Source organism: Esox lucius, chromosome 15 (assembly GCF_011004845.1).
Source record: "Esox lucius isolate fEsoLuc1 chromosome 15, fEsoLuc1.pri, whole genome shotgun sequence".
In the NCBI taxonomy this organism is placed as follows: domain Eukaryota; kingdom Metazoa; phylum Chordata; class Actinopteri; order Esociformes; family Esocidae; genus Esox; species Esox lucius.
This window is the reverse complement of record NC_047583.1, coordinates 3579797-3597186: the sequence shown is the minus strand read 5'-3', so window position 1 is coordinate 3597186 and position 17390 is coordinate 3579797. Positions and strand designations below refer to the sequence as shown.

General features: G+C 45.5%; 3 protein-coding genes across 8 annotated transcripts in view; 1 reads left to right on the top strand and 2 right to left on the bottom strand.

The window, feature by feature from the left end:
• Window positions 1-4886, bottom strand: part of wdr25 (WD repeat domain 25) — a 20886-nt gene extending 16000 nt beyond the window's left edge. Inside the window, exons 1-2 of one of the 2 annotated variants that reach the window (XM_010879533.4) lie at window positions 4793-4886; window positions 2963-3651 (exon numbers count right to left, since the gene is read on the bottom strand). In XM_010879533.4, the coding sequence (XP_010877835.2) occupies window positions 2963-3631 (669 nt within the window). In that variant the 5' untranslated portion in view covers window positions 3632-3651; window positions 4793-4886. Of the gene's footprint in view, window positions 1-2962; window positions 3652-4156; window positions 4545-4792 lie in introns of those variants that run through there. The other variant, XM_010879532.3, reaches the window with a different exon arrangement.
• Window positions 4613-12618, top strand: wars1 (tryptophanyl-tRNA synthetase 1). 2 transcript variants are annotated; one of them, XM_010879530.5, is made up of 12 exons: window positions 4684-4811; window positions 5119-5249; window positions 8002-8133; window positions 8272-8485; window positions 8671-8779; window positions 8959-9078; window positions 9481-9663; window positions 10472-10572; window positions 10757-10869; window positions 11207-11380; window positions 11630-11770; window positions 11992-12618. In XM_010879530.5, exons 3-12 carry the CDS (start codon window positions 8020-8022, stop codon window positions 12148-12150), a joined length of 1428 nt encoding a protein of 475 aa, XP_010877832.2. In that variant the 5' UTR covers window positions 4684-4811; window positions 5119-5249; window positions 8002-8019; the 3' UTR covers window positions 12151-12618. The 2 variants fall into 2 exon arrangements, with proteins under 2 accessions (XP_010877833.2, XP_010877832.2); XM_010879531.5 differs by lacking the exon at window positions 5119-5249 and having other exon boundaries at window positions 4613-4811.
• Window positions 12568-17390, bottom strand: slc25a47b (solute carrier family 25 member 47b). Of its 4 annotated transcripts, XM_034297284.1 has the most exons (7): window positions 17149-17302; window positions 16567-17039; window positions 15983-16026; window positions 15804-15875; window positions 15528-15716; window positions 14637-14895; window positions 12568-14453 (listed from the first exon to the last, which is right to left on the bottom strand). In XM_034297284.1, exons 2-7 carry the CDS (start codon window positions 16601-16603, stop codon window positions 14176-14178), a joined length of 879 nt encoding a protein of 292 aa, XP_034153175.1. In that variant the 5' UTR covers window positions 16604-17039; window positions 17149-17302; the 3' UTR covers window positions 12568-14175. The 4 variants fall into 4 exon arrangements, with proteins under 4 accessions (XP_034153175.1, XP_010877839.2, XP_019909734.2 ...); XM_010879537.3 differs by having other exon boundaries at window positions 15570-15716; window positions 16567-17390; XM_020054175.2 differs by having other exon boundaries at window positions 16567-17302.

The window sequence follows — 17390 nt, the reverse complement described above, 5'->3', positions numbered from 1 at the left end:
TGAAGCAGAAGGCAATGGGGCCAACTCTCTATGCTTCGGAAGAGCTCTGCGAGCCCCTCTGGATGGGTCTCTGGGCAACTTCTGATGTTGAGTTGGTGGTCTCGTGTGGGAAGCCCAACACTAACGATGAGAAGTTCCTATAACACAGCACGTCCACAAACACAGAGGGGCTCTGGAGATCAGTCAGCAACTTTCGTCTCCCTCTTTTCATTATTGAACACGTCACTGCACACGGCATGAAAGAGCATGGAGAAGTATGACAGCTCTCACAGTCCACAGAGAGGTAGCTGCTGGAAGAGTGACATGTAAAGCCAGGAACCAGCTATTTCTCACTGCCCTTTGCCAAACAGAAATCCCCAAATGCATAAGGGGGGTGGTGGTGGTGGTGGGGGGGTTAGGGGGGGTGGTGTCTTGAAAATGCACTGCAGTCAAGACATTTTGAGAGGATGCCAGGGTCAAAATAAAGACACAAAAATAACAGAAAATAACTGCAGTAGAAGGACTGCACAATAAGACGTCCGTCCTTGTACCGGACAACGGGCAACAGTAACATCCCCAAAAAATCTGCCCAAAACAAATCATTATAAGGGAAACACTGCCCCCTGAAGGACAAACTGATGTTTGGCATGAACGCATATTTGCGACAGACTGAAAGAAGAACGCTTGTTTGCCTTCCTATTTTACTGGTCAGTTCAAGCCCTCGCGAATTATCCATTCTTTTAATCAGCCTCCTCATGCGCTCTAAGTAATTAAAGTCAAACTGACATTCAGTCATTTTATTAACTATGGAGAAAGTCCCGACCGTAACTAAAACTCTTCTGCAGCCAAATAACAAATAGTAAGCGAGTCGCAGTTCTCGGTTGACGAACGTGCGTCAAACGAACGTTCCTAGGAGAACCACGGAAAAACAGTTACCGCAGGCTATGCCACAGACTAATCGGTTCCACGCGAATCACTTGTGAGATCGATCGAATGAGACATTTCATCAGTCAAACGACAAACACTGATCTGATGGTTCAATCAATCTTAAAATTAATTTCCGTCCTCAAATAGGTTTTCTTTAAGTAATTGGACGAGGGAATCCGATACGAATCCAGTGTCACTAAATGATCTGATGCTTTGAGACAGACACAAAACTAATTCCTAAACCCTGCCATCTGTTTCCAAGCTAGTGTGCCAGATGCCAGAGCAGTGAGCCAAGCAGCTCCACACTGCTAGTCCTGCATGAATAGGCAAATCTAATCATGAATATTTAAATTGTTAATTATCCTGAGCTCATTGGGTAGCCGGCAGCTAACGCTGTGTAGCGCTGAGCGGGTGATGCAATTTCCTCTTGATTGAAACCTAGAACTATGTAGTTGCCTGCACTTAAGCACTTGACCTTTGAAGGAGATAAATAGCCTGTGAATGTAGCAGTTGGAGCAGATTAGCGTGTTTTGTTGACAAACGCAGCAAGTACGAGTTTGGTTTCCTCAATGGTCAGGGCCACGTTTACATTTCCGAGGGCTGAATGCTTTCAACAGGACATCAGAACAGGGTTAGTCCACAGCCCAAATCCTAACCTAAACCCTTTCTTGTTTGAAAAAAGGTCCAGCCTCTTGATTTAGTCAGCCAATGACATCGTTTCAGAATTTGAGGTAGGGCTGCATCCAGAGGAATGCAAAACAACACGTTTTGCCACACAAAAACAAAAATGAATCTGCATGTTTATGTTTGTTTGCGTTTTGCTCCACTGGTAGCCTAATAAATAGAACCCTGGTGAAATGTGGTTGGAGAGTGACGAGAAGAAATCCCCTGAATCCTGAAACATTATTCTGACAGTCTGTATTTTGGAAACACCTCGGTCACTGTCTATCTCTCTTTCTCTGTCTCCATCTCACTGCATGGAGGATATCATCAATCTTACTATCTGTCATGTTGTGAGACACTTCTCAGATGCATCAGATAAGTTGATTACCCCCTTATCTGCCCCTTGGTCTGAAACAAGTCAAATTATACTAGAGCTTCTTTGCATGACGCTACATTTTCCGAGACACATCGAAAAAGACTCCGGACGCTAGATTGTTTTGTTGCGTAACCATCCAGATATAGATCGCTGTAGACGCCACCTTACTCACACCTTTAACAGTTAATTCAAGCAACATTTAACAGCCATAAGCAGTGCTTACTACTCTGTGTTGCGCTGCACAGTTTGTGACTTCAAGCCGGTAGACTGGTACCTTTGGTGGTGCAAAGAATTTACATAATGATGATGTAACGCACAAGCAGTTTGTACTAGACATCTAGTGGAAATGTTATTACTCTCATAAAGCGTATACATTATACATATTAACTTATAGGCTAATGCAGCCTTTCACTACAGGCTATAAGGTAATTACACTCCACTAAACAGTAATGAAGAAAAATGTGATGTGTCAAAAGCCTGTGTGATATTATGGCAGCAAACCTGCTGATATTCATGAAATAAATTATCTGGATGAGTTACAGTGGAGGTAATCAGAGGCAAGAAGGCAGGCAAACACTCCCTTTTATATGAACCCAAGACGACTGTAAAAACTGTCTGTATCTGGGCTGGTACTGGGAGACTAGTCTGGGTGTTACTTGTTATCAGATCGAAAAGAATATAACTGGTATCGCCTGTCCCTGGCTGTTTTCGACTAAATCATTAATTGTGACTGTAATGCTATGATAGCTAAACCTGGCAGACAGAAGCCTTAAACTGCTACGAAAGGTAGGCCTAACGCAGACCAGAGGAGGGTCACTTTGAAAAACTTGAGGGTCACGGGAAAATGTATTGTGCTGAAGTGAGGGCCATCCGTGTTCATTTCAGAGAGATCTGACTTCTCCCAGGTATACATAATTATGAATAATGTACCCTAAATAACACACACACACACACACACACACACACACTCTCCCATACGGCATCACAACCACCATCACTACCATCATCATCGGTTACCATGACGGTCTTGTCCATGGAGGCCGACAACAGAAGATGGCTGAACTGGGGCACAGGACACCACTGCACCGTGTTGACTGGACCCTGGTGACCCTGGAGGCGGAGCCGCACACGCCTGGGCAGCTCCGCCCCGCGAGGCCCAGGCCTGGGGCCCAGGTACGGACGCACCCGCTCAGAGACCTCGCTCAGCAGCCGTGAGACGGTGGACGGGTCGGGGGTGACGTCGGCCCCCGAAGGCGTTGGCTCTACCCCCTCCGCGGCGGGCACCGTCCTCTGTCTCTTGGGTATGTACGGCCGGATGCCAGGAGGCGGGGCCACGTGCCTCTTCAGTGGCGACGCCGGTGGCTCTTTCATGCAGTCGCTGAGATGCCGAGGAAGGTGCGGTCTTGATGCTGAGCTGCTCTCCACAATATCCGACGGAGTGGGATTCATCTCCCTGGGAGGTTCTGAAAGTGTCCTACCAACATCACCAGCACCAGCATGTTGCCCTATTTCATATTCCTTGTCGTGGCGACTGGGTAATGGTTGATGGAACTTAGTACCCAGTGACACCAGGTCTCTATGGGACCGCCACATATTATCCTTGGGAGAAGTGGCAAGTGGAGAGAGTCCCCTGCCTTCCTCTTCGTCTTCCTGGTCAGAATCATCATAGGCCACTAATGAAGTCATATCCTGTTCCCCCAAAAATCCTGGTGAGATTTCAAGTAGTGATGTTAGAGACAGGTTTAGAGCAGTATCAAATAATCCTGGTCAGCTCAAGTGCTTCAAGGCTAAGGCTCTGTCCATAATACGTAACTCCCGTCTACTCTTCTATACATTCAAAATGAACAGCCAATACAGATACGACAGTGCCCTCTGCTGGAGGGAAGTATTGCACACGGGTCAATTTGCAGAACTGCAATAATCATGCATACGAATTTTATTTTCTTCGTGTTTTACACGTTTAGACAAAGTGGAGGACACAGTAAAACTCGCTGAAGAAGTAAAGTACAGTACAGTACTCTTTCGTTGTTCAATGAACTACACTTAAAGTACATACAAACGGGTGATAAATTAAAGGAAAAACCTGAGTAAACGAGTGGAGGAGCATTTCAGATGCAGATGTTTCCATACAGGTGTAGCGCATGATATAATTAAGCAATCAACGTCCTACCACTGTTGCATTAATAAAAATGCTGAGCAGGCCTTGTTTACCTAGATTTTGAATCAAAATGGCAAGAGGACAGGGTCTAAGTTTGGTCCATTATTGGGGTGAGGATAGCAAGCGCTTCAGTCACAATGGCTGCGCAACTGGCTAGTGCTTCAATTATTTCGAAAGCGCACATTTGATGACCCTGATGCTCGTGCATTTCTGCGATATGTAAGGAAACGTTCAACTCTTTCCCATGTGACTCAGAATGCCAATGCAGTTATAGTGAATTGAAAGCGGGCGGGAATATTATACTAACTTGGTGCCCGTAACAGCCCGGAGAAGTGACAATAACCGAAGAGATGGAAACAGACAGAGAAAGGGAGTGATTGATTTATATATCATTTGTATTATACACTAATCATTCGAGGGACATACCGTGACAACCGTACAATGTTTTACATGTTGACAGACATTGATCACTGTGCTCAAGAAAAATATTGTTAGAAGAAAACCAGCCGATACAGCGGACCGTCATGTCATGGATCAATCTATAAGACAACGAGTCATCAAGCCGGTTTATTAGCCCACGTGAATAGGAAAACCTGGCGGTGATGAAGACTGAAAGGCGGCTAATGTAGCGAAGTAGCTCGTTAGCTAACATTGGAACTCAAGTAAAAATACTTAAAAACGTTACTTACAATTCAGTTCAAGAAAACGGTAAGTATATCGAGCTACATTAGCTCGTTAATCAACTTGTTCAGCTCCTAATGTGTTAGCCCTGTGAATGAGATCAAGGATGCATACGTTCAAAATAAAGGTTGGGATTATTAACTCACGCTTACGTTTATAATAGCACACATTTCTCGGACACTTCTATTTTGAAATTAGCCGGAACATCATATACATTTTACTGACTTCGTCTTATATGCGCTTTTGTTCATGCTTCTCATTTTACGAAATTTTCTTTCTATTGATTTCTAACTATTTGACAAACAAATATAATTACCTTTCTTTTTACATTAAGGGAAGTAATAGTGGAACCATTTGGATCAGCATCTTGTTTCTCAGGGGATACTTTAGCTCTGAACACACTACCCAAGCTAGCTGATGCAAGTTGAATGAGTGGATTAACAGCGATATCATAAAATCTGAACGGTGCGTCTACTTATTTCTTATTTAAAATATTTTATTAGAAGTACCTGTGTTTATTTCCTAACCATGTCCAATCAACATGAATAAACTGAGTGATAGAGTACTCAATACAGGCAACTCTATGGGAAACATATGGGATAAGAACCATGGCTAGCTAGTCAACTTCGTAGCAAGCTAGTTAATTCAGTGGTATAAGGGATTCTTGAATCAAAATATTCACCTTGAACATTTCTTTCTTTTGAACAAACCTTGAAAACCAATAATTCTAGTTCAGATCCCAGTCTGTATGGGATCTTTTTTTAAATAATTATTAATTTAGATGTCTCATACTTTCCCTGGCCTAGACCTGAAAAACCTTTTATTGTTTTATTGATTAAAAACCTTTTATAGTTTTATTGATCAAATGCACCAAATAACACAGCATTCTGAACAATTAAATTCTTGTGACATGGCTACATAGTAAGAATTAAAAAAGATATCAAGCAATAATATACATTTAAACAAGCAGCAATTTCTAGTGTAGAATTGGGAATATGAACAATATGGGTAGAAGCACTGACCATTATATATGACTGTAATAAGCCTATGAATAGTACAACCAAAATAATATTCTAATATACATGGAAAGACATCAGAGCATTTGGAATGTTCATGGGTAATCAATATGATCGTGGATCAGTGTTGCTGGTTGAGGGGAAGAAACTGTTGAGACTGGAAGTGCATGCCCCAATGCGCTGGTGTCTCTAGTGTGAACAGACCATAGCCTGGTCTCTAGTGTGAACAGACCATAGCCTGGTCTCTAGTGTGAACAGACCATAGCCTGGTCTCTAGTGTGAACAGACCATAGCCTGGGTGGCTGTAGTCTGATGATGTTCCGTGCTTTCCTAAGGCATCATGTATGGTAAATGCCTTGCATGGAGGGGAGATTGCAACCAGTGACATGCTCCGCAGACTTCACCACCCTCTGGAGGGACTTGCGATCCGCAGCGGAGCAGCTGCTGAACCAGGCAGTAATGCAGCCTGAGAGGATGCTCTCAGTGGTGCACCTGTAGAAGTTGGTGAGAGTATGAGAGGAAGTATAGTTGCTTTTGGGCAGTTATCACTGCAGAGTTTGCTTGCCTAGACCAAGTGAGGTCATCTTTGATGAACACACAGAGAAACTTGAATTTGGAGACTCTCTCCACTTCAGCTCCATCGATGTGTGTGGGGACATGACCCCCCTCTGCCGCTTCCTGAAGTCCACATCTCAGTCTTGCAGACACTGAGAGGTTGTTGTCCTGGCACCATGTAGCCAGGTTTCTTACCTCCTCTCTGTAAGCGGTCTCATCATTGTTGGAGATGAGACCCAGGATGGTTGTGTACGCAGCCCTGTGGGTCAGTGCAGAGAAGGTGAGGTTACCCATTCTTACCACCTGGGGTCTGCCCATAAGGAAGTCCAGGATTCAACTGCAAAGGGAGGTGTTAAGTCCCAGGCTCTTGAACTTAGGAACAAGCTTAGCGGGCACCATAGTGTTGAATGCAGAGCTGTGTACACAAACCGCATCCTCACGTGTGTGTCGTCAGGGCGATGGCATCGTCCGTAGATCTGTTGGGGCAGTATGCAAATTGAAAGGGGTCCAAGGTGTCAGGAAGGGTGGAGCAGACGTGAGTTCTGACCAGCCTCTTGAAGCACTTCATGATGGTGGAGGTCAGTGCTACAGCGCGGTAGTCGTTCAGGCAGGTGATGGAAAGGTTCTTCGGTACAGGGACGATGGTGGTCTGTCCGAAGCAGGTGGGGACTAAAGACAGGAACAGGGAGAGGTTGAATATAGAGGTGAGAACCTCCTCTTGCTGGTCGGCGCACCCCCTGAGAACACGTCCTGCAATGCCTTCTGGCCCTGGTGACTTCTGAGGGTTCACTTAAAAAATAAAACTCTCCTTGCATATGCCGTGGTTAGGGACAGCGTGCAGTCGTCCTGGTCCTCAGCAAGCCTTCTAGAAGAGATGGTGTTGGTCGCCTCGAACCGTGCATAGAAGGTGTTGAGCTTGTCGGGGAGGGAGGCAGCAGGCTGGCCATTGCTTTTTGTCCCTTTATAGTCTGTGATGTGTATCAGTCCACACCACGTGTCTGGGGTCAGAGCTGTGGGAGTTAGACTCCAGCTTTTCCTGTAGTCTCTTTTGGCATCTCTGATGGCCTTTTGTAAGTCATATCTGGACCTTAGAGCCTCCAGGTCCCCAGAACTATAGGCAGCAGAACGTGCTTGGAGTATGACACAGACGTTACCATTTACCCAGGGCTTTTGGTTGGGGAAGCCCTGACATTGACCCTTGAGACCACATCATCAATGCACATGGAGATGTATGCTGTGACAGAGTTTGTGTGTTCAATGTTCCCATCAGCTGCATCACAGAACATCTGCCAACATCTGTTGTTTCAAAGCAGTCCTGGAGAACGGTAATGGATCCCTCAATCCAGCATTGAACTGTCTGAGAAACCAGTTTTTCCTGTTTTAGTCGTCGTCTATAGGATGAGAGGAGCAGACCCATCCTCACCAAACCCATCTCCTGTCTTACCAAAAGCCAGATGGGGGATGGGTTTGTAGCTATTTGGTATTTGTGAAGAACAACGGTCTGATCATCCCGGGTAGGAAAGTGAATCATGCAAAATGTGATCACGTGACATAATCTAAATGGCTGATTAACCAACGCTAAGCACATTCCACATAATGCAAGCTACTGTTTGTGAAATGTTGTCGCAACCTTGTATTCCTCATAGGTCGTGACCAGGCTGAAGATGACGGACTGTCAGGCAGATGGGTCAGGAAACATGACCGCCATGGACCTATATGAGAGTCTAACATCACAAGGAGAGCTAGTGCGAACTCTCAAAACTGAAAAGGCTGTTAAAGTAAGCAGTGTGTGTATAGGTCATGAAAGTGTAGTCATGTAATAAGTAGTATTACCTTCATAAAGATACTTTTCCCATGAGCTATAATAATGGAATGCAAATGCCATTAAAATGCCTGTATTCTGTTTGGGATTGCAGGCAGACATTGATGCTGCTGTTAAATTGCTGCTGAAACTAAAAGCGGACTACAAGCAGGTTACAGGTCAGGACTACAAGGCTGGATGCCCACCCTTGGAAAGCACTGTTTTAGAAGACACTGGACCAGCTGCGGCGGTTGATGGGGAGGACATGGTTGACCCCTGGAACGTCTCCACCACCAGTGCCAAAGGAGTGGACTACGACAAGCTGATAGGTGAGAGAGGAAAGCAGGCTTTTACGTCCACGGAAACAGTCCCAGCTTTGCTCCACAGCTTTCCACAAGCAGATTGCCAGGAGTTAAGGTTTGGGCCTTTACTAAATGTGAATAGTCAGGGCATAATTAATGGTGTCTGGATATTGTGAACTGCCTGAAATGGCTTGCTCGGTGCAACTTTTCAGTGAGGTTTGGCAGTAGCAAGGTGGACCAGGAGCTGGTGGACAGGATAGAGAGAGTGTCGGGAAAGAAGCCACATCGTTTTTTACGCCGAGGGATCTTTTTCTCTCACAGGTCAGTGACCCCATTCAGTTCAGACACGCCTATTGTTCTCTCCTAGTTAGTAGAAGAGCAGTGCGCGTTTGTCACCGTCTCTCTGGTCGTCCAGAAAGTGTTTTCGGGAAGAGCCGAGTCTTCATCTGCCTTTTGCCTCCGCTGGGCGTTTTAAGATGTGCCATGACCCTGTTTTTCAGAGACATGCATCAGGTTCTGGACGCGTATGAGAAGAACAAGTCTTTCTACCTGTACACGGGCAGAGGCCCCTCCTCCGAGGCCATGCACGTGGGCCACCTCATCCCTTTCATCTTCACCAAGTGAGGCCCTGCTTTTTACAGACCGGCGCTTGTTTCTATTAGTGTTGGATGGACTTGACACTAGTGGGAACCACCACAACCTCCGCTATGTTAGCTGGTTTTAAGCTATATTTTATGCATTATTGAACAGTTTATTTACCACTGGGCCACAGTTATCCTTACTCCACTCGATGCTATGTCCATTTTGGTTCAGTCTTGATGTCACAAAATACCCCTTGGCTACTGTACTTTAAAGCACACTGTCTATAAATGTCAGATCCAGCATGATGACAAAAACCATGAGGGTTTCTGGGCTCCAGACCGATGAGTCTGGGTCTGCATTAGAGGGGGTCAGCTGACGCTGGGTCTCTTGGCAGTTGACTGGTTCTTGAAAGTGAACTGCGGTGCCCTGCTGGTTCCCAGGTGGCTGCAGGACACGTTTGACATTCCACTGGTGATCCAGCTGACGGACGACGAGAAGTACCTGTGGAAGGATCTGTCCCTGGAGGATTGTCACCGGTACGCTGTGGAGAACGCCAAGGACATCATCGCTTGTGGCTTTGACGTCAACAAGACCTTCATCTTCTCTGACCTGGACTACATGGGGTATGTAACCACTATGTCATTTCACTACACCTCTGGACGCTTAAAAAGTGGCTCAGAGTAGGAGTGCTGAACTAGGACCTGATCCCGCCTGTCCGTGTCCCGTTACTCATTAGGTCCCGCCTGTCCGTGTCCCGTTACTCATTAGGTCCCGCCTGTCCGTGTCCCGTTACTCATTAGATCCCGCCTGTCCGTGTCCCGTTACTCATTAGGTCCCGCCTGTCCGTGTCCCGTTATTCATTAGATCCCGCCTGTCCGTGTCCCGTTACTCATTAGGTCCCGCCTGTCCGTGTCCCGTTACTCATTAGGTCCCGCCTGTCCGTGTCCCGTTACTCATTAGGTCCCGCCTGTCCGTGTCCCGTTACTCATTAGGTCCCGCCTGTCCGTGTCCCGTTACTCATTAGGTCCCGCCTGTCCGTGTCCCGTTACTCATTTGGATGTGAAATGCTAAACTGATCAGAGATGCTTTGTGAATAAATACCCTGGTCTTCATGGTCTGTCGTTTATTCATCTGTCCTCCAGAAGATGATGCTGTAGTGTAATAATCTAATTCAGATAAAAAGGCTGGGAGTTTGAAACTGAAATCTAAAATGTTTTGCTGAAATAATTGTGGTTTGAGACTGACAAAGCATGAGTTGGATAACATCTCCAGGTGTAAATTTTTAACATACAGGTCTTTTGTCCTCATAGGTTCAGTCTTTTTGCTGGTCTATTTATTCCTGTTAAGTGGTATTTTGTCATGTCTACTCTGTTGCCTTTTTGGATATTTTTTTGCCTAACTTGGTGTTGTCTAACTCTGATGTCTCTACAGAGCTTCCCCAGACTTCTACAGGAATGTGGTGAAAATACAGAAGCATGTGACGTTCAACCAGGTCAAAGGCATCTTTGGATTTGGTGACAGTGACTGCATTGGTAAGAGATTATTTGCTGGAAGTCAGCATAAATTAACATTTTTAAAGACTCTGTGTGTGATAAGGGGGTTAACTTTCCAATAACTGAAACGTTCCTGTTCCGTTGCAAAACGTTTTCTTTCCAACAGTGTGCACTAATGGATACGACCCAGGCTAATTATTCTCTCTCTCTCTCGTCATCCCAGGAAAGATAGCCTTCCCAGCCATCCAGGCTGCGCCATCGTTCAGTAACTCTTTCCCTCAGATCTTCAAAGGCAGAAAAGACATACAGTGTCTTATCCCATGCGCCATAGATCAGGTCAGTCAGGCCCTACAGCCCCAATAAAGACACCAAAATAAGAGGCTCACTTAAAACGTATGTGCGTGCTTACGTACCGTGTATGTACCTGTAAACAAGGAGGGTGTGACCGCGTGGTATGGAGACCGTAGGCATACGTCTTCCTGTTTAGCTAGACTGGACAGTCCTGTGGTGTGTGTTCTGGAGATGGCTGCTTAGACCGCCAGACCCATGCAGAGTTCAGTAGGATGTGTTTAGATTCACCAGGACTTAAGTACTGTAACCGTGGCGTCCCACCGAAAGCCCTGTGTGGGTTTTGAAGACCCCCCTCAGCCACGCTGACCTCTGACCCCTGCAGGATCCATACTTCCGGATGACCCGCGACGTGGCCCCCAGGATCGGCTACCCCAAGCCTGCACTTCTGCACTCCACCTTCTTCCCCGCGCTGCAGGGGGCCCAGACGAAGATGTCCGCCAGCGACGCCAACTCCTCCATCTTCCTCACCGACACCCCCAAGCAGATAAAAAATAAGGTGACGCTGATTGCTTTGCGACACCGCGTTTACACCTGGGTGGGGTATGCGAAGCTGGCTCTGATGTCGTCCGTCCGTCCGCCCCCCCCCCCGTACTGGCACAGAACAGCTGTGAGCTTTAATGGCAATTAGGCCCCTTAAGAACGTAAATCAGGTTTTCTAGATGCATGTGCTAGCTCCTCCTTCAGCTCACCTGGAGTTGTAAATGCATTACATGAGTGTAATTTGAGTCATACTGTCACCCCCCAGGTGAACAAGCACGCTTTCTCTGGGGGAAAGGATACGATAGAGGAGCACAGGAAATATGGAGGCAACCCTGATGTGGACGTGTCCTTCATGTACCTGACATTCTTCCTGGAGGACGATGAGCAGCTGGACAAAATCCGCCAGGTACGGGCCGAGAGGGCTCCCGTTTGTGTTGCTGACCAGTGTTTTTGGTCTTCTTTGTCCGTCCGTCCGCCCCCCCCACCCCTTGTGGTTTTAACCCACTGCCAAACTATCTTTCAGTGAAACCATGTTTATTACGTTTTAACGCCACTCCACGATTCCAGTACTGTCGGCCGTAAGGTTGCCATCTGTGTTAGTCACTGCTGTGCTGTCTGCCTCTCCAGGACTACGCCAGCGGAGCCCTGCTGACTGGAGAGCTGAAGAAGAGACTGATAGACACCTTGCAGCCGATGATAACAGCCCACCAGGAGAGGCGCAAGCAGGTCACCGAAGAGATGGTCCTAAAGTTCATGACTCCGAGACCTCTAGATTTTAATTTCTAACCACTGTTCGTCGAGTGTGAAATGTCTGCGACGCCGAAAGGCGTTCAGAACTCAGCAGGGCGGCAACGTTGCGCAACTGATGGCTCTGTAAAATAAAGGAATCGTGATGTATATCTATTCATTATATTTCTGCGGCATGCCTGCGCACCGCTGCTCCTAGGCGGTGCCAGAGAACATCTAAATGTACTCCGCTAATGAAGTGAATTCTGATTCTGCCAGAAACGTGTGAAAACCACATGCTACTAAGTTTACATCTAATGAACCAGTTGCGATGTCTTCACCATGCTACTAAGTTTACATCTAATGAACCAGTTGCGATGTCTTCACCATGCTACTAAGCATGGACAAAGGAGGATGTCTTCAGTTGGTTGATGTCATTGCCAATACTGTTGGGTGAATAAAAGAATGACACTGGTCTTGTGATTGTGCACTTTTATTCAGTTCAATAAAATTATTTAAATCTCCATATTTACTTTGAGGAAATGTTTCTGTGCGTTAAAACAATTCAAACTTTCACTCCCCAAAAATTCCCCAAAAAGTGCCTCCAGACGCCAACAAATTACAGTTCTATTCATTTAGAGACATTACATAGCCCCAGATTACATCCAGTCCTGGACAAAATAAAATCAAGCCCAATGGAAATCCTGAAGGAGTTTTTGTCTAAAACTGCACTTAATCGTTCTCTGAAACTGGCCTTTACATGTACAGCAGAATACAATCACACACCGTGACTCCCAGTACTTTGAGGTCTGTACATTAGGGAAGCAACAACTTTCAACAGACCAAGTTACTCAAAACCCTTTACATAATGAAGAGGGGAAACTCATCTCGTCCACCAAGTGCATGGCAGTGCATGGCATCCAGTCTGAGCCCACTCATTAGCCATGATGTGGACTGACACGTCCTACCACTATATGCACTCTCAGTTGACTGACATGTTGTTAGAAACAAGCAAGAGTGATTTCCTCTCCTCGGCTCCCAGGCTTCACTGACATGAATGCCAATGATGAGGTAAATTGCTGTGGCAGAGTCAAGTCGTTAATATCAAAGTTTGCTGGCAGGTCCTGGACCTGTTTTAAATAAACGTATTTCCAAACTGCAACAGGAAAAGTCCAACAGGGCATTAGCCCTTCTTAATTGGAAAGGTGCAGCAAGTTGCAATGATTAGTGTCCAGGGCTGAATTAATAAATAAGGGTTTGCGGCCCTGCTTGAGGCCAAATCTTCCAGCATGGCGGCTGTGCGATTCCACCCAGAAACCTTCTGGTTATTTCTCAGAAGCTACAACCTCTAGGCTACCTCAGGAATATGAACAGTGCAATCACTTAAGGCATGATCAACACGATCGCTAGGTACCTTTATGAGATGAGGCGTTAAGGAAATAATACTTATGAAGTCATGTCCAGCTGTAGTCACAAACCACTAAAATAAAGTAATTCCTTCATGTAAAGTTCAACCCAGTTAAATTCTACTAAGATTAATGAGGGGAAACCATTAGGCAAAAGACCCTTCAAACAAAAGGTTTAAATACTAAAATACTTGTGTATATATATATATATATATGATATAATATGTATTATATTAAATACTTGTATACTATTTAATACTCTATAAACTCCTAAACCTCACATTTGATTCACATTTTCACTTGAAACACTTGGCAGTAGTATTTCAGTCTTACTGAGGATTTGTAGATTCCCTTTTTGCAGTTGTTTGGCACTATTGCTGACATATCAGCGACAACGAAGGCCATGGTGCATGTTGATAGAGCATTAACAAAGAGCGGATTGTGTGATTATTTCAGTCACAGAAAACCGTATGAGAAACATCTTTCAAGTACAACTCCCATCAAGTACACAAGCTTAAAATAAGGTTGTCATCCAAGTCTTTAAACCCCTGGGACACTCATTAGTGAACACACTTTCTAAACGTTTTGAATACGTTAAATTAGTGTTTCTTCTCAGGCCAGTAGTCCATCCCTATTTCGGTCCTACTGGTGACCAATGAACATGACACACGGGACAAAGTCAAGGTGTCTGACGAAGAAGACGCACAACCACTTCATACATGGCAAAGACAGACATGTTGACAGGGAATGCACGAACGCAATTAAGGCCCAGGCCTTTGAAGAGGACGCCCAGCCCCTCCGTTCGTACGCTCTGTCCGATGCAGTGGAAGAAGCCATTGTATCTCCTTTTCCCCATACCGTCCACCTGCAGACGGGACTTGATCACGTCCATTGGTGTCCCTATGCACCAGCCACACATCCCTGAAAGTCCACCAGCAAGCAGAACCACCTTCCACTCTGAGGGAGGATCAAGGCAAGGTTATGGTGTTATCCGGGTCACGGGGCAAAACGAACCATTTGCACTACGTGGATATGAACATTCACTCTTTATGTGCACGTGAGCGTTGTGGATGTGAAAGTTCACACTTTGCACGGACTAAGCGTTGGAAGACTCGCCTAGAGATTATGGGGTGTGCTTACCTGGCCGGCTCTCCCCAGGTGGCGACAGCTGCTCACAAATGACATGGTAAACTGTGAAGTAGGTGGCAAAAGAAGGGCCGTCGCGCAGGGCGAGAGCGCCAGCTCCTTTGTACAGTCCCAGGATGCCCTCCTTGCGTGCTATGGTCAGCAGACAGTGGACTGGACCGCGGTACTTGGGTTGCTGAGCGTCCATGCCCTGGTGTACCATCTGGCACTGCATCCGTACTTTCACTATGTCCGCCGGGGCCATCACGGACACCTCCAAGCAGGCAAAGGGAGAGGATTCAAAGTGTAGCCATTGCGGAATAGTCGCAAAACATTTGCAATATAAATGCGGAAGATTTTTTTTCTCCACGAAACAACATTCTTCCCCCGTTTCAGCCTACTTGCACCGTGTTTTTGAAGAACTTGCATGTTTCCTTGCGCCAAGGAATTTTATTAAACTGACGAGGGCAATACTCAGGGCACCTATTTTTAGACAGCACGTGCTGGCATACACGGAAATCTACAGCTAGAATCCCACATTTTCTAGTTTCACTAGTACTCCTAAAATGAAATTCCAGTTTGCTCAGCAACCTTTTGAGATGCATCTAGCACAGAGGTCTCAAACCGGTTCCACGGAGGGCCATGTGTCTACAGGTTTTTGGGTTTTCCTTTAAAATCGGTTCCCAGTTCAGACCTAAACAACCAGGTGGGGGTAGAAACAAACCAATTAGTGACCTAATTAGTCAATCAAGTACAATGTAAGAGCGAAAACCTGCAGACACTCGGCCCTCTGTGGAACCGGTTTGAGACCTCTGATCTATCAATAAAATAGGTGCACTATAGAGCGCTCATCACACTGTGATAAAACAGCAGTAATGTTACACACACACAAAAAAAGCTGACTACCTGGGCAACACCTCCTGAGAACCCCGATAAAAAGATGTCCACCTTGGCTGGCAGTAAGTCCAAACGCGCTGAGGACGATCGCAGTTTACGAAAGCACTGCAGGACATTCCTGTAGACTCCGAACACTACGGAGGAGCTGATGGACACGGTGGTGACCGGCATGGACATTCCCCGGTAGAATCCATTAACCTGAGGACAGAAGGACAGCGTTCAGCCCCGTGTCCAAACTGCTGAGCTTCACGCGGCTTGGTTTCAACACATCTCCAAGTCCCTCACCCCCTCTGTCTTCCACGTGGTCCGAATGCACTGCCAAACTCCTGTGAATCTCCTCTGTGTCTGTATTCTCACCTGCAAAAGGTTACAGAGTCAAGAGTTCTTGAGTGTAACGAAAACACAGCCGTGAACACTCACATTTGCCTAGACGACTAATGACGCTGGCTCATAAGACAAGATACCTTAATGGTGTCCAGAGGATAGCCCACTGCCACTCCGAAGGCTCCTGTAGGAACAAGCAGAGATCTTTAACTATCTCTCGAACGATTCATATTCATTGCACTGTTAAATTGCTAATGTTTCAACCTATTTAGTATTTTACATTGCGAGTTAGCCTATAGCCTTGATTACCGGTTTTTGTTCTTAAATTTAGAATGTACGGTGTCTAGATCGCAGGTGTCAAACCGATTCCACGGAGGGACCAAGGTTATGTTGGATTTTGGGTTTTCCTTTAAATTGATGCACAACTGACTCCTATAAAACCAGGTGAGGGGAGATCCAAACCAATTAGTGACCAGATTAATCAAGTACAATGTAAGAGCGAGAATCTGCAGACACTCGGCCCACCGTGTAACCGGTCTGACACCTGCGGTCTAAAAAGCAGAGGTCAGACGTGTTAAACGTGGGGGCTAGTTGCATGTTGCCGACATTTCCGAAAAATTCTACTGGATGACAGGTAGTATCTGGACAGAGGAGACACTCTTCCTTAGCCCCGATACTGGTTTAGATCATATAAGAACCAAACGAAACACTGTGTAAAACTTACCACCAACCGAGCCAGCAGCGAAATCTGCCAAATGCATCCTTTTCTCCGTGGGGGTCAATTCAGATATGGCTGCCTGCTAGATTATACTAGCCATCTGGTTGAGAAATGTAGTCATTCTACTTAACAACACGACCTTTACATTACAAGTAGCTACCTTGACTCTCTGGTGAATTAGGTATACACAGCATCAGAATGTATTTTACCAAAGTTTCCACATAGTTGCATACACAGTAATGCGACGACCCACATAGCTAGTATGCTAGCTAGTAGCTAGCTTGTCAAACATGAAAATTCCACACCGGTATTGTGTCACATTGATTTATGGTTCGTGGTGCTACAAACGGCTTAAGCCAAGTTCTGGGTTTGAGAAAAACATCTCTAAGCTGTAATGTATTTGTAAAACGCAGAGGAGAATAATAAACAATGTTTTATTGTTTCTGACTTATCTGTAGATGACACGGACGCAATCTCTACTTTGGGAAAAAAAGGAGAAAAAATAATGAAACCATTTCACACCACAAACATACATAAAATATCAAATCGATATGTTAAATTAGATAAAAATAAGATCTGGGTGCTCACTGAAAAGCACACAGGCTTAAGCCCCGAGTCAGAGTAGGTCGAGGAGCTCCTCGAAACTAGGCCCAAGACCTAGTTAAATATGTGCCGGTCTACGTAATTAAAAACAAAAATGACTTTTTTGTGTAGAAGTAATAATAATGTAAACTAGCAACTATTTTAATAATGATCTTGTTAAACACATTTGTAGATACTTTTGTCAGATTTGTTTTATTCAGAATGTATATGAAATAATATATATAGAT